This window comes from Silene latifolia, chromosome 1 (assembly GCF_048544455.1).
Source record: "Silene latifolia isolate original U9 population chromosome 1, ASM4854445v1, whole genome shotgun sequence".
In the NCBI taxonomy this organism is placed as follows: domain Eukaryota; kingdom Viridiplantae; phylum Streptophyta; class Magnoliopsida; order Caryophyllales; family Caryophyllaceae; genus Silene; species Silene latifolia.
In genome coordinates this window covers 122,623,886-122,640,467 of record NC_133526.1, presented here as the reverse complement: position 1 = coordinate 122,640,467, position 16,582 = coordinate 122,623,886, and the positions used below count along the sequence as shown (strand labels likewise).

Sequence of the window (16,582 nt, the reverse complement as noted above, 5' to 3'; positions counted from 1 at the left end):
AGTTGAAGGTATGCGATCAAAATATGCAATTTTATTTAAAAGATCTGAAATCAGAGATTGATTAAGTTGTTTAAATCACTAAACTTATTCAATCTTGGATTGATTGAATCATGAATTACTTGAACTGATTAAACTAATGGAATCATGAATTGCTTGAATTGATAAAATCGACATTCTAACTTGAAATTAAAGAAAATGAAATTTAATAATAAAAACAATTAGTTGTAATTGAATAAGAATTACGAAAGCATATAGAACAAACCTGGAAATCGATTGAAGACGAGCGATCGAAGTTTGCGAAATAAGAGCTTAATTAAACTGCTCTGATTTATTGAATCATAAATCATAAATTGTAAATCCAATGATCTGAAATGCGAGTTTGATTGAATTGTTCAATTGATTGATTCTTGAATTACAAATTAACAATAGGTTTGAATAATTTGAAGGAATTTAAGTTACAGGAGAACGAAATATGGGTGATTATAATTAGGTTTAAAATTTTGGGGAAGTTGAGTTACTAGAGAGAGAGAAAAAAAGTTAAAGATCGTAATTAATTTAGAGAGAGATCAGAAGAAGAGAGAAAGTGGGAATCAGTTATGGGGCTGCTAGGTTATAATTTTAGGTTTATATAGTATGAGATAGGATTAATCTCAGCCCTTTATTTGTGTTAGATCTGATGGTAGAGATTAATAGGACGGACTCACCTAAAATACTTAGACTCACCAGATGCAATTTTATATATATATATATATATATATATATATATATATATATATATATATATATATATATATAGGGTCGAGATCCAGTGAGAACCACCCATATAATGAGAACCGTGAGAACCTCTCCCAATCCTTAAATCTAAAACAAATGACGGGCTGATACCATATTTTTCGACTAAACCCAACAGTTCAACATTATCCTCTGTAATTTAACTAAATTACTTTCTCTCTCCAAGTTCTTTTAATTTCTCCCTTCAATCACCTAGCTTCTTCCTCGAATTAAAGACATGCTTCAATATTCTGCTTCGTTCATCAATGGAGACGCAAATCGAACTATCTTTCATCACCGCTGTAAATTGGATGAGGTTTGTTTAATTTCCCAGAAATTCGACTTTATTTATTGAGAATTTGTTAATTTGTTTAACAAATTATAATTGACGAATTTTGAATCGAGTTTATATACATATAATTGGGGCACATAATTAAAATTGTCGCCTAATGTTTGTGAAATTAGGGTTTATGTTCATAAAATTGGTAAAATTTACATCATAATGTTGGTAAATTAGGATTGGGGGAAATTGAGAAATTACCTCAATTAGTAGAAATCATGAAATTGGGAATGCAATTTCATGAATTAGGTGAATTCAATTTCATGAATTAGGTCGGCTTTATTGGAAATGGAATTCTTTGGTTGGTATATTGTGTTAGTCGTAAGAAAAGTTGACGAGTTGTGTTTCATCACATGAACCTCCCCGGATCGACAGTCCATCCTTGAACCTCCCCGGATTGAATTCTTTGGCATCATCTCCCCACAGATGTTAGTTTTGATGAATATGAACAATGAGCAATCTAATCGCACCACTGGCAAAACATTGTCGCCCAGTTTTATATCTTTGCAAACTTTCCGCATTGTTTCTTCTATTGGAGGATACAATCTCAAGACTTCGTATAGAATCATGTTTAACTGTCATCACATTCAAAAAATAAATAACATCAATTAAGCACTAGACTATATACATATGAATAAACCGTGGAGTATTTACCGTTTTCAAGTTATTGAGTCGGGAAAAATCCGGGATGCTGTTCCCAAATGTTGCGAAAGCTTCTTGTCGAGCTAGTTCCCGGTCTTGGTGCTTCTTTGAGTAAGAGTACGGTCCAAACAAGCAGCGTGAGGTGGTGGTTCCTTGTCCTACTAAGTAGAACATCTTGCATTCGTCTACGACTTCCTCAAGACTTATGCTTATTTTTCCGTTCTGATTGTCGTTTCCAATGTTATACGACTCAAGTAGCAAGCCCAACAAATCATCTTTGAGCACCACTTCACCTGTCCTTACATACTCCTGCCTCTTAGCAATTATATCTTTTAATAAAGATCTTATTTCACTTTGGATCTTCATTAATAACCAGCTCTTCTTTGTTGGGACAAATCTTCACAAAAAGTAAACGGAAATTGTCAATAACTCTAATACAAGCTAGACGGTCTAAGTGTCTAACACACGCAGGATAACTACCTCGATCCAGGGAAATGCACTGAGCGAAAAATAGGAAGAGCAAGTTCAAGTTGTTTAGTCAAGAGTTCGAATATCCTACGTCCCTCTTGATAGCTACTTCCGAAAGCTGCTCGAGATATAGCATCAGCAGATAGCTCACGAAGATACGGCCAAAAGTTGACCTCGCATGAACCCTTCTTTTCACAAATCTGAACCCATTTATCAACCATTTCAATTGAGCTTCCAACAAACGCAGAAACCATTAACTGCAATCAACCATTAGCTTAATTAATACAATTGTGTTTCATCACAAGTCATTATCTAAGAAAAGTTGTCCTTTATTTTAAAGTCAATTAGCTCAAATGGGAGAGCATTGTGCAATGCACAAGATGTGGGTTCGACTCCCATATTGGCTATGAAATACCAAATCTTTCTTTTACTCTAAAGAATGAAAAATAGTGTAGTTGGTAATCCTATTTGCACAATGGCATGTATGGTAGTAATAATTTTGGTATATATGCTAGTCTTTGAAATGCTTGTATTGCTTGCATCATTACACATTCCTATAATTGGATTTATGATTTAATAGGCTATATGGGACTCGAACCCATATCTTTGTGCAAAATTTGCACATTGCTCTACCATTGAGCTAATAGCCTTTAAAATACGCTAAACAAATACGAGTCTGAAATAAATGACCAAAGTACACTGAAATGTTTCTCATATATTAGTAAGATAAGTAATAGATACACTAAAATGCTTTGTAGTTACACAAAAAGGCCGGTCAATGCATTAAATCTCCTCCACAATCATTTCCCTTATTTAATGCACATAGAACCGTATTTCATGCACATAGAAACTTATTTCATGCACATTTAAAATTGATGTCCTTAACCAAAAGTAATTAGTATTATAATATAACCAACTGATTCAACTGAAGAATTTTTTTTAATGCACATAGAACCTTATTTCATGCACATAGAACCTTATTTCATGCACATATAATCTTATTTCATGCCCATATAAAATTTACGTCTTTAAACAATAGTAATTAGTATCATAATATAACCAACTAATGCAACCGAAGAATCTTATTTCATGCACATAGTACCTTATTTCATGCACATAGAACCTTATTTCATGCGCATATAATTTTATTTCATGCCCATTTAAAACTTATTTCATGAACATAAACCCTTATTTCGTGCACATAGAACCTTATTTCATGCACATATAAAATACATCCGGATACATTCCTCACTGAAGTTAACAACTTATAACATGAACGTTCCTTGTCATTCACCAGCCATTCAGATTATGAGTAATTGGCCTGAAACTAAAATTCCACCAACAGTACTAAACGATTTGCAAGTTATTATAGTCCATATACCTCAAAATGTTTTCACTTTTCCTTATTGTGAAGTGTGTACCTAGCAGACTATAAGTATTAATAACTTGATCAACTCTAACAATAGAAGAAGTTACATAATAGTTAATCGTGTAAAGTAGACACAATTGTGAGAATCCATGATACCAAGATATATGGGTCTAGCACTACACCCAACAAAGAGTAGTAGAAGAGTAAAAGAGACAAAAGCTGTAGAAAATTCATAGAAATGAATGCTCCTGTTTGCTATACTACATTGACATAATATCATAAAATGTTGATGCATAATGATCTAACAAACTCCAATCGTCAATGCCTCAGTTTCCGAGATTTAGTTCATTCTACAAACACTTAAAACAACTTCTGAACATGAAATTATCAGTAGCTCATTGTTAAAGAGTAAGCTCAAATTGCTTCATTTGAAAAATGTTTGAGCTAAGCACAAATGAGGGAGTAGGTCTTGTTTAGGTGTTCTTAGACAATAACTCGTTCATAAAATTTCATATCCATAAAATGTAACTTACTTACTGAAATTCAAAATACTGCAACAAATGAAGGCGAAACAAGAACGATTTATCGGACTGCTACAAATCAAGGAGGTTGTTGTCAACGAGACAAAGACGATTGTTCGCTTCAATTAAATGAGAATTAGTCAAAAAGGATCATACATTGTGAATTAGGGTTATAGAAACGAACTGGTATAAACATTGAGATATATGATTGTGATTGAGATGAACGTGAAGAAAGAGAGAAAGAATCTAATACCTCTGTTGCTAGTAACTGTTTCTCCTTTATATATATCTCTTTCGTTTTCTAATGCGATCAACTGATAACATTAAACGAAACTAGAACATCAACCGGCATCCACAACCTGACCACACCAAAATTTTATCAATTGAAATGCATTTCCTCTTAAATAAACTACAAAATAGATCTAATTCAAGCTCTAGTAAGCAGCATAATTATGAAAATTCACACCAGCAGAACTTATAAACAAGAAAATAAAATAAAAGAACAATCATACTGAACCTACACTTTAGTAGAACATTAGCAAATAAAATCTATCTGAAGAAAATTAAAGATAATTGAAAGAGAGATTATACGATGTTCCTTTATTGTAGATATCAATGGAAACTAGAAGACGTTCAGCGCCAGATCGATTTGAGATGCTTGAGAGTGAATGTTTTGTGTGCAACGATGAACGAAGTTTCGGAAGAGGCGTCATTCTTCAATAAAAAAGAAGAACAAAATCAGGAATGCAACCCTAATCAACTAATTTGCTCATAAAAATTGAGGAATAAGAAATAAATTGGGGAAATTGAATTACCTAAATTGTAATTTGCTCGAAATCGGAAATCAGCAAGAACGAAGAAGGAAGCAAAGTTGAAGTCTGATGTACAGAGTAAGCTTGAAGATGGCCCAGTAATGTGCTCAAAATCATAGCAATGGTGGTTGATTGTCGTAGGACAGCTTGATAATCGAAAGAGGGCGAAGAATGAGTGAGAAAGGAAAGTTGTAAAAATGAATTGAGTTACAGGGGTTGGGGATTGGGAGAGCGTCCGTTTGATGGATTAGAATAGTTTATCAAATCCGTCCAATTCGTCTTAGATCTAAGGTTTATGAGTGGTTCTCACAGTTCTCATTATCTTAGTGGTTCTCATAGGATCCCGAATATATATATATATATATATATATATATATATATATATAGAGTGAGCATCCCATGAGTCTATCATCTTAGATGAGTCTAGCATATCAATAAGGACCATTGGATCAACAAGATCCAACAGCTCTCATTGAGCCACGTCACCCTAAAAAAATCCTCATAAGAAAAACCCATACCAGTGATTTTTCTCATTCACGTTTTCGAAATTTCTAGAACTTTTTTTTTTTCTCTCTCTCTCTCTACCAAAACCCTAAAAAAAGCTAAAATCCCCAAATTCAAGAAGGAATCTGCAAAAATCAATCGAAAATCAATTGAAGATGTAAGAGTATAATCAAAATCTCTCAAAATCAAACATGCTTCTTATTTTGAAAAAGTAAGTCAATCGAAAATCTGCAAAAATCAATCAAATATCAAAATCAAATATGCTTCTTATCATGAATCTCGTTTCTTACACACAAATGAAGAGGTAAGAATCAACTCTCTTTGCGCTATTTTAATTCTTATTTTCTATATATTCGATCTGATATTTTATATGTTCTTATTGTTATCGTCGATTGTTCATATTATTATTGTCGATGTATGTATTCAGAGTGTTTCTGCGAAAAGTTAGGGTTATGAGATGGTGAAATTGAGGAATAATTTTAATTTGTAGTTATTATTGAGGAATATCAGTTATTATTATTAAGGAATATCAGTTGTTATTGAATTGAATCTGAAATATTGGTATAACATTGTTACAAACTCATAGTTTTACTTTGTTTGTTTTTGTTAATTTACGATTAAATTATGTAATGGTTACGATTTTATGAGTTGTTAAATCGTGTTATAATATCATTTTTTACTGTTCGTTGTTGATTCTAAGTATAAATAGTATTTGACAAAAATTTAGGGTTATGACATTGTGAGATTCATATCTGGATTTGTTTTCATGAAAATTGGGGCTAAACCGTGACGATTAAATTATGTTTTGTAAAATTCTCGGCACATGTTACTTTAATATTGTTACAAGAACATTATTTTTATTGTAACATTATTACAAAGAACATTATTATGTAACATTATTATCGTAACATTATTCTTGTAATCAGTAAAATTATTACTTTGTAACATTGTTAGTGTTACATTATTACTGCATGCTATAATGTAGTTATTATTGAGGAATCGTCAGTTACTGTTGAATTGAACTTGAAATATTATTACATCATTGTATATTTGATATTGTGTGATTTAACCTAATTAATTAAATTTGTTGGTATAACATTGTTATTAACTAACAAGAGATGTTGATAATTAATCATGGACCATCGACTTTCACATATGTTTTAATTATTAATGCTACAATGTTTTGTTTTCAATGTCGAAATTCAAGAAGGTTTGAGAAATGAAGCAACATAAAACAAGTCGCGTAACGAAACGGTGTATACAAAGAAGAGAAAGACACCGACAAATCCGTCATGAAGATAGGAGTGAAAAAGGCAACGTTATTGAAGTTGAAATGCTAGTAGAGACTTTTAACATTATGTGTGATTATGATGTATATTTGCTGTAAACTTGAATCAGTGTTGTTATAGTAACATAAGTACTATATTTTTTGTTAACTTAAATCAATGTTGTTATAGTAACATAATTATTGTTCCATTGTTACTTTAATGAGCAAATGATGTTATAGTAACACCGTTACTTTAAATATGTTTAAAATTAATCTTTACCATTACATTTTAGAACTACATTATACACCACCGTCATATAATTTACTTAAATAAATAATACTCGCTTCAATAACATTAATGAATCAATATGTTTACAGTAACACTGTTATAGTAATATTGGTGCACCTTTTATGTATTAAATAATGAAACAAGATGTTACAGTAATACTGTATTACTCTGATAAATGATTGATGTTACTCTAACACTATTACTGTAACGTGACAATATAAAGATTGATTGTATCAGAAATAAGAGAAACGCACAAAGTTCTCTAATAAACTAAAGCAATAAAATGGCGTTCACCATTTAAATAAACAACATTTGACTATATGCCATGTTTGAAAAGATGACAATACAATCTTAAAGTAACTAGAAAGGCTATATGGGATTCGAACCCATACCTTTATGCAAACTTTGCACATTGCTCTCCCATTTGAGCTAATAGCCTTTAAACTAACAATTGGATTATAAGGGAACTGAAACTAGAATATAATACATACAAAACAAGAATACTTGGAGAAAACATGATAAACATTGACAATACCAACTACATTATGTCATGTAGTAACAATAATACAGTAACATTGTTATAGTAACAATAATACAGTAACAATTGTTACAGTAACAATAATACAGTAACATTGTTACAGTAACATGTGCCGAGAATTTACAAAAGCTAATTTAATCGTCTCAGTTTATCCCCAATTTTCATGAAAACAAATCAAGTTATGAATTTCTCAATATCATAACCCTAAATTTTTGACAAATAATATAAATACATAAGATCGACAACGAACAGTATAAAAATGATATTATAACACGATTTAACAACTCATAAAATTGCACTATGAACACCAGCAACATGCAAATTAAACATAATTTTTTGACGAAAAATCAATTACTTAGTTTGAGCAAAACATTAACCCTAATTTTTTTTGTTGAAAACGAAAACCTAAATTAAACAGAAATTAATTAATAAGAACAACCACAAGAACAAGCGATAACATCAATCACAACTAAAATTAAAAGAAAGACATGAATGCAAAAACTAATTAGGCGCATCAAATCTGAGATTCTCGCATAACAACAACACACAAAAAATACTTCAAAAGTATGCGTTAGAAATTGTAGATTAATATCAATTGAGTAAGAAATTCGAAGGACTAGAATTGAATAACAAATGCGAGAAGCAAACGAAAATCACCTGGAAAATCGACAGAAAGTATGCGATGAATTGAATCTGACGAAATTCAAAAATCAATCGAAAATCGATCAAGGTTAGCGATTAATTGAATAATATGACACGACTTTGATTGAATTGTTCAATTAATTGATTCCTGAATTGTTAGGTTTGTATAATTGCAAAGTGGAATTAGGTTTTGTGACGGGAGGAGAATGAATAGATGTAGCAGAGTGAAATTAATCTAGAGGGAGAGTGATTGAAGAGAGAGAAAGTCAACACAAATTATGAACGTGATTGTGAATGACATAGCTTATATACTTGATTCCACATTTAATCTCAGCCGTGTATCAATCACAAAATCTAATGGTTGAGATTCGCGGGACGGACTCACCTAAGATACCTAGACTCACTTGATGCAATTTATATATATATATATATATATATATATATATATATATATATATATATATATATATATATAGAAGAGATCATGTAAGGCCATGATATATATTGAGTCCATAAGGTCTTTTGTGAGCCATTGGATGGAGGGAGATGGAGGGATGAGATGAACCCACCAAAAGTCATTATACAAGCAAATTAACACACTTTACTAATCCACCCTAATTAACCACTAATTTACTATATATTTGTTTTCTACCCACCCATTTCTCTCTCATCTCACACATTTCACTCTTCTCTTCTCTCAAAACCTCAAAAAAAAACCCAAAAAATCCAAATAAATAAAAAACCCAAAAAATCCAAATAAATAAAAAAAAACCCAAAAAATTCAAATAAATAAAAAAACCCAAAAAATCCAAATAAATCAAAAAATCCAAATAAATCAAAAACCAAATAAATCATTCATTTCTCTCTTCCTCATTCACCACCACCCACCACTATCCCAACCGACACCACCCACCGCCCACATCCACCGCCACCTCCACCACCGTCGTCGGTAATTATATAAACTCGTTTTTTTTTTTTTTTTTTTTCCAGATTTTGCGTCTCGGTTTATTTCGTCACTTTTTTTTCTTTTTTTTTTTTTTTTTTTTTAAGATTTCGTGTTTTAAATCTCGTTTTTTTTTTGTGAGATACTTTTTTTCATCTAAGACAATAATGGACTAAAGTTATACAAAAATGAACCAAAGTTATACAAAAATAGACCAAAGTTATACAAAAAAAGACTAAAGTTATACAAAAATTGGACTAAAGTTATACAAAAAATTGGACTAAAGTTATACAAAAAATGAACCAAAGTTATACAAAAATGGACCAAAGTTATACAAAAATGGACCAGAGTTATACAAAAATGCACCAGAGTTATACAAAAATGCACCAGAGTTATACAAAAATGAACCAAAGTTATACAAAAATGAACCAAAGTTATACAAAAATAGACCAAAGTTATACAAAAAAAGACTAAAGTTATACAAAAAATTGGACTAAAGTTATACAAAAAATGAACCAAAGTTATACAAAAATGAACCAAAGTTATACAAAAATGAACCAAAGTTATACAAAAAATGAACCAAAGTTATACAAAAATCGACCAGAGTTATACAAAAATGCACCAAAGTTATACAAAAAATGGACTAAAGTTATACAAAAATGAACCAAAGTTATACAAAAATGAACCAGAGTTATACAAAAATGAACCAAAGTTATACAAAAATGAACCAAAGTTATACAAAAATGGACTAAAGTTATACAAAAATGGACTAACTTTTGTATAACTCTGGTGCATTTTTGTATAACTCTGGTGCATTTTTGTATAACTCTGGTCCATTTTTGTATAACTTTGGTTCATTTTTGTATAACTTTGGTTCATTTTTTGTATAACTTTAGTCCAATTTTTTGTATAACTCTGGTGCATTTTTGTATAACTCTGGTCCATTTTTGTATAACTTTGGTGCATTTTTGTATAACTTTGGTTCATTTTTGTATAACTTTAGTCCAATTTTTTGTATAACTTTAGTCCATTGTTGTATGACTTTAGTCCAATTTTTGTATAACTTTGGTGCATTTTTGTATAACTCTGGTCGATTTTTGAATAACTTTGGTTCATTTTTGTATAACTTTGGTTCATTTTTTGTATAACTTTAGTCCAATTTTTTGTATAACTCTGGTGCATTTTTGTATAACTCTGGTCCATTTTTGTATAATTTTGGTTCATTTTAGTATAACTGTGGTTCATTTTTGTATAACTTTGGTCCAATTTTTTGTATAACTTTAGTCTTTTTTTGTATAACTTTGGTCATAAAATGTATAACTTTAGTCATAAAATGTATAACTTTAGTCATAAAATGTATACAAAAGGTCGTAAATAGTAAAAAAATCAAACAATAAATATGAAAAATATGAAAAAAAAAAAATAATAACAAAAACCAAAAAAACTCATAATAACAAAAACCAACACTAAATTTAAACCAACAATAATAAGTTTAAACCAACAATACTAGATCTGAAAAAAAAACCATTATTAAATAACAACAGTAACATCCAATAAAAAACCAAATCTCAAATTACTAAAAAAAAAAAAGAAAAAATTGGCAAAGTTGTACAAATATGTTATGCAGTAACTAACTAGAGATGGTCTGGGGATTCACTTTTTTAAATATCCTAGAAAAGAAATGGGCCAACAAGGATCTCGGACAATGTAAATGAGATAAATTCGGAATTTCGGCCGCAACAATGCATTATGAGCTGTCAAGGTTTAGAACATTATTGCAACCGTATTTTGAATCTGTATCGATTGCATTTATAGCTGGGACTAATTATTTAGAGATAAAGTTTCAAACCGAGAGTTAATACCACCATTGACATTAATAGATTAAGGTGCAATAACGGTACCTCGCCTTCATAAAAAAAATCCAATTAACGAAAACACAGAAATTTTTTTTTTAAAAAAAAAATTCGAAAACCATCAGTCACAAAACCAACACAAATAAACACACTCCAAAAACAACACCATCGGCCGCCATAAACAACACCATCGGCCGCAACAACCAATAACAATCGACCAACAACCTACCATACCCAGATCTGAAATACACAAAAAAAGGAGGGAGGACGGTTGTTATCGCGGTGTTGGTGCGTCGTCAGTGCGGCGGTGGCGGTTGGAATGGAGGACGGTGGTGGTGGTGGTGGTGGTCACCGAGAAGGAGGACGGTGGTGGAGGATTTGTGTAGGATTTGTTGTTATTTTTTGGTTTTTGGTGGAGGATTTGTGTTTATTTTTTGGTTTTTGTTTTGGTTTTTGTTTTGGTTTTTTTTTGGTTTTGTTTTAGTTTGGGATTTTTTGTATCAGCTTGGGTTTTTTTTTTGTTTAGAGAGGGTGGGAAGAAAATGAGAGAGAAAGAGTGAATGTGAGAAATGAGAGAGGATGAGTGAATGAGGAAGTGAGTTGGGAGATTAGAATGGTGGTAGAGTTATACACAATTAGGTAGAGTTATACACAATTAGGGAAGGAGATTAGGGAGGGAGAATTGTGACCCTTCAATGAGATGTAATCTCATCCCTCCATCCCTTCCATCCAAGGGCTCTTATAAGGACTTAGGGCCTTATATGGTATGAAGGCCTTATAAGAACCCTTCTCTCTCTCTCTCTCTCTCTCTCTCTCTCTCTCTCTCTCTCTATATATATATATATATATATATATATATATATATATATATATATATATATATATATATATATATATATATATATATATATATATATATATAGGATCCGGTGAGAACGATCATTCGGTGAGAACGGTGAGAACGAAGTAGGTACATTGAAAATATATGTTAGATACACTTTTTTTTCTTTTTCTTTAAATCTCAGATACACTTTATAATATCATAAGTATGCTTTTTACAAGAATTCTAGATACATTTTATTATAATGTAGATACATTTTTTTTACAATTTTTTATATACACTTAAAGTCGCTAGATACATTAGAATATATTGTAGATACACTTTTTTTTACCAATTCTTAGATACACTTTGTAATATTGTAGATACGCCTTTTTCCATTCTAGGTAAATATTTCCCATGTGTAATACAAAAAATACGAACTACTTAGAGATGCAAAATATTATTTTAAATACGTAAATAACATGACTCATATTAAAAACATACATATAAAAATAGTACAGTATACTAAAATTACAATCCTTATTCTAAAATTACTAAAGTACACTAAAAGATCCTACAATTTATTCGATGATTTCATCAATTCCCTTCTTTAATTAATGAGAAGATTAACAACTGGGTTCCACTGACATTTTTCATAAAGGTAACTGATCTCACACTCCTTTATCAACATCACAAAACAACAAAAATTCAACCAAAAAAATTGCAATAACTTGATTACAACAACATTTACCACCAAAATCAAACAAATCTCAAATATTTACCTGATAATATCAAACTAATCACAGAAACATCGAAAAATTTACGAATAGATTTACATTGCAAAAGCTAAGCGATATGTTCCTTATAATGCGAGTTAAATTTCTGAATAGATGCCAGTTAAAAGAAGGAGTTGAATCAAATGTCGTCTTCATGAATGTTGTTTTTGTGGGTGGTGGGGACGACGGAGCTCGACAGTGAATTAGTACAGTCGATGGGTAGCTAGTGATGTTAACGTTGTCGGTGATTTCTTGGGTAGATGGCGATGTCAGCGGTGTTGGTCGTGGTGGCTGCCGACGATGGGTGGTTGTGGTTGTGGTTGTGGCCATGGTAATAGCTTAGTCGGGTGTTAGTGAGTTATTGAGGAAAGCATTAAAAGTGATTTGTGGGATGAAACAAAAGATGTGGGTAAATTGGGTGTAATCTCAGCCTTTTATGTCACCCTCATCCAACGGTGTATGAATGTTCTCACTATTCTCACGAGTGGTCGGTATATATATATATATATATATATATATATATATATATATATATATATATATATATATATATATATATATATATATATATATATATATAGAGAGAGAGAGAGAGAGAGAGAGAGAGAGAAAGAAAGAGAGAGAGAGAAGTTCTTATAAGTCCCTTATATTATTTGAGTCTCTAAGTCTTTACTAGAGCATTTGGATCATCTAAATAGATCATGTAGATTTGGAGCAAATATAGGCTTATTAGGCGTGTAAAAAAAGGGAAATAGGTTGAGCGTGAGAGAGAGAGAGAGAGTGTGTGCGTCAGGGAAATAACTATTACCCAATGTATACACACATCAATATACAGACTTCTTAAACTACCTTCCTCAACACAATACTACACAAACCCCACCAAAACATAATTTAAAAAAACCTCAACTTAGAAAATCCTCCTTCCTAACGATAATTTTTAGCAAATAAATATCCTACTTTCTTCCTTCATCTTGAATTAAATAAGAGGACCACGAAAACATACTTCCAACAACAACAAGTAGCCAAACGAAGACCGTATTCCAACATCAACAATGGCTGACTTGAAGATGATACCTTTTATCGATGGTAATTATTGGAACTTTTATTCGTTTTAACCGCGTTAAATATTCCTTATTTGTTTTATAAATAAATTAGGTTAAATATCAAAACTAGGTTAAATATGAAAACTCTCTGTAATTTAGGTTATTTAAAAGCTCTTTTTTTTTTATTATGTGAACTCTTTAATTTTTAGTTTAGACAATTTTGATTTTTAGGATTAATATTTATATGATTCACAATGTAGTGTTCAAAGAATACAAATATTTCATCGTTGAAGCTTATATGATGAACATTTATATGATTCACGATATAATTGGTCGTTAAAGTGAAAAGATGTAGAGAGTAGTGTAGGTTTTTTATGTTATCATAATAGTCATACTAGATCAATGAAGTTCTACGTTTAAAGAATTACACTGTTTGAAAGTTAAAGTTAGACTTATTGTATTAAAATCACAACTATTTTGTCCTATATAGTTAAAGTTACATTATTGTCCTATATAGTTACACTTGTTTTAGTTAAAGTTACATTTTGTTTTTGATATTTGTTAGAGTCACACTTTCCTTTATTAAAATTACATGTTTTTTTGTTTAAAGTTACTGTATTGGCCGTTACAATTACTTTTTTCCTAGATAATATTAGAGTTGTTTGTCATCTGTTAAAATTACACTTATCCTTGTTGAAATTATACATTCGTTGATTGAAGTTACAATATTGTCCTATACAAATATTTTTTTTCCTAGATAAAATTACAGTTGTTTGTAATCTGTTAAAATTACACTTTTCTTTATTAAGATTACAGTCAACATAATAATCATTAAGGTACAGTTAACTGACTACAACAACACAAATAAAGTGTAACTGTAACAGACAAAAGTGTAATTCTGACAAACAAAAGTGTAATTCAACATGAAATAAAAAGTGTAACTGTAACAGACAAAAGTGTAATTTTAACAAACAAAAGTGTAATTTTAGCAAATAAAGGTGTAACTTCAACATGTTATAAAAAGTGTAACTGTAACCCATATGAAGTGTCCTCTACGGGACTATTGATGAGATAGAGTTGTTAATCATTGGACTATTAACAGATACAATTGAGGACAATGGAAAAAGAAAGCCGAATGAGGAAGAATTTTGCAGGGAAGTTGAACAAAAGTTTACCACATATGTTGGACAGGAATTTCTGGAAATCGAGGAGGCAGTGACATTTTATAAGATTTATGCTATTGCTTGAGGTTTTGATGTACGGAAATACACGAAAAATAAACGGCATGGCGGGAAAATAAAATCTAAACAGTTAGTTTGCAACCGAGAGGGATTCACGCATAAGGGACAAATGGAGAGTAGTGGTCGCCAGGATTCGATTAGGAAACACAAAGTCAGATGCGTTGGGTGCAAAGCTAGGATTAGGCTATTTATGAAGAATGGCGAATTTTTGATTGACCGATTTCACAACGGCCACAACCACGTGCTCATATCCGCCAGGGGAGAGAGAGTTTCAAAAGTTGACATGCAACATAACTGATTATCACAAAATGATAATCCTTTATAATTCAAGGGTGAGTATTCTAGTTATTTATTACTTTGGCTAAAATTATTGGTGTTACAGTATTATGAATTAATGTTACACTTTGTAGGGTTTGCTGAAGTTACACTTTTCCTTCCTAAAATTACAGTTTTGTTGGTTAGAGTTATACGTTTATGGGTTTGTTGAAATTACACTTTTCTTTCTTACAATTACAGTTTTTTTTTTTTTTTTGCTTAAAGTTACACTTTTAAGAGCATGTTTGGCCTCGATTCTCAAAAATGAGTTTTTGTTTTTCAAGCTTAATTTTTCAAAAATGTTTTTCAAAAGCAGAAACAACAAATATCTGCTTCTATTTCTATGGGCAAAAATATGGATTTTTAGCTTTTGAGAATTTTTGTTTAACTTTTAGAAAATGTTGTGTTTGGCCAAAAAGTGTTTTTGAGTTCAAAAACACTTTTACAAACTAGGCCATACACACACTAAATATTTCTAAAAGTATGTCATTAATTAACAGCTGAAGATAGGAGTAACAAAGACTTACAAAATGCTGAAGGAACACGTAAATGGGTTTCAGAACATTGGAAGCTTAAATGATTTTAGGAACTTTCACAGAGATATGAAATGCTACATTCATGAACGGGACGGTCAGATGTTCGTAGACCACTTTAAGGAGATGGCTGTTAATAGGCAAGGGTTCTTCTTTTGACTATGTTGTTGACTCTAATGGTAGCCTGAGTAAAGCTATATGGGCTGACGGTATCGCTAGAAGGAATTACTCTGTTTTTGGTGATGGAGTGTCCTTCGATCCGACCTATACTACCAATAAGTATGATATGACCTTTACACCGTTCAGCGGGGTAGATCACCATAAACGATCAGTCACGTTTTGTGGAGCGTTGGTTGCACATGAAGACACGGAATCATTTCAATGGGTTTTCAGCCGTTTTTTGGCTGCGATGGGTGGAAAGGAGCCTAAGTATATTATCACCGATCAGGATCCTGGTATTCTTAATGTGGTACCCCTCGTGTTCAAGACAACGCGGCATCGATATTGTATGTGGCATATCATGAACAAAGTGCCAAGCAAGTATGGAGTGACGAGAGACGATTATTCTGAATTTCTAAAGAAATTGAATGCCATTATATGGGATGAAGACATTGAAGCAGCAGAGTTCGATGCCAAATGAGAAGAAATAGGCAGAAAACACGCAGTTAATAACATTTATTGGTTTAAGGAAATGTACGCTAAAAGGAACCAGTGGGTTATGGCACATTGTAGGGACCTAGAGATGGGGGAGTGTTATGAGGACAACCCAAAGATCAGAGTGTGAAAATAGTTTCTTTAATATATTTAAGAGCAAATCGGGAACGTTAGTTGAGTTTTCGTTGTGTTTTGACAGCGCTATGGACCAATAGAGACATACGCAGAAGAAGTCGACAAC

At 31.5% G+C, this 16,582-nt stretch overlaps 1 protein-coding gene across 1 annotated transcript; it reads left to right on the top strand.

Annotated features, from left to right (window-relative positions):
• The first annotated feature begins 15,684 nt into the window (after nucleotides 1–15,684).
• LOC141654975 (protein FAR-RED IMPAIRED RESPONSE 1-like) lies at nucleotides 15,685–16,327 on the top strand. Its single transcript, XM_074462081.1, has 2 exons — nucleotides 15,685–15,784; nucleotides 15,828–16,327. Exons 1-2 carry the CDS (start codon nucleotides 15,685–15,687, stop codon nucleotides 16,325–16,327), a joined length of 600 nt encoding a protein of 199 aa, XP_074318182.1.
• The last annotated feature ends 255 nt before the right edge of the window (nucleotides 16,328–16,582 follow it).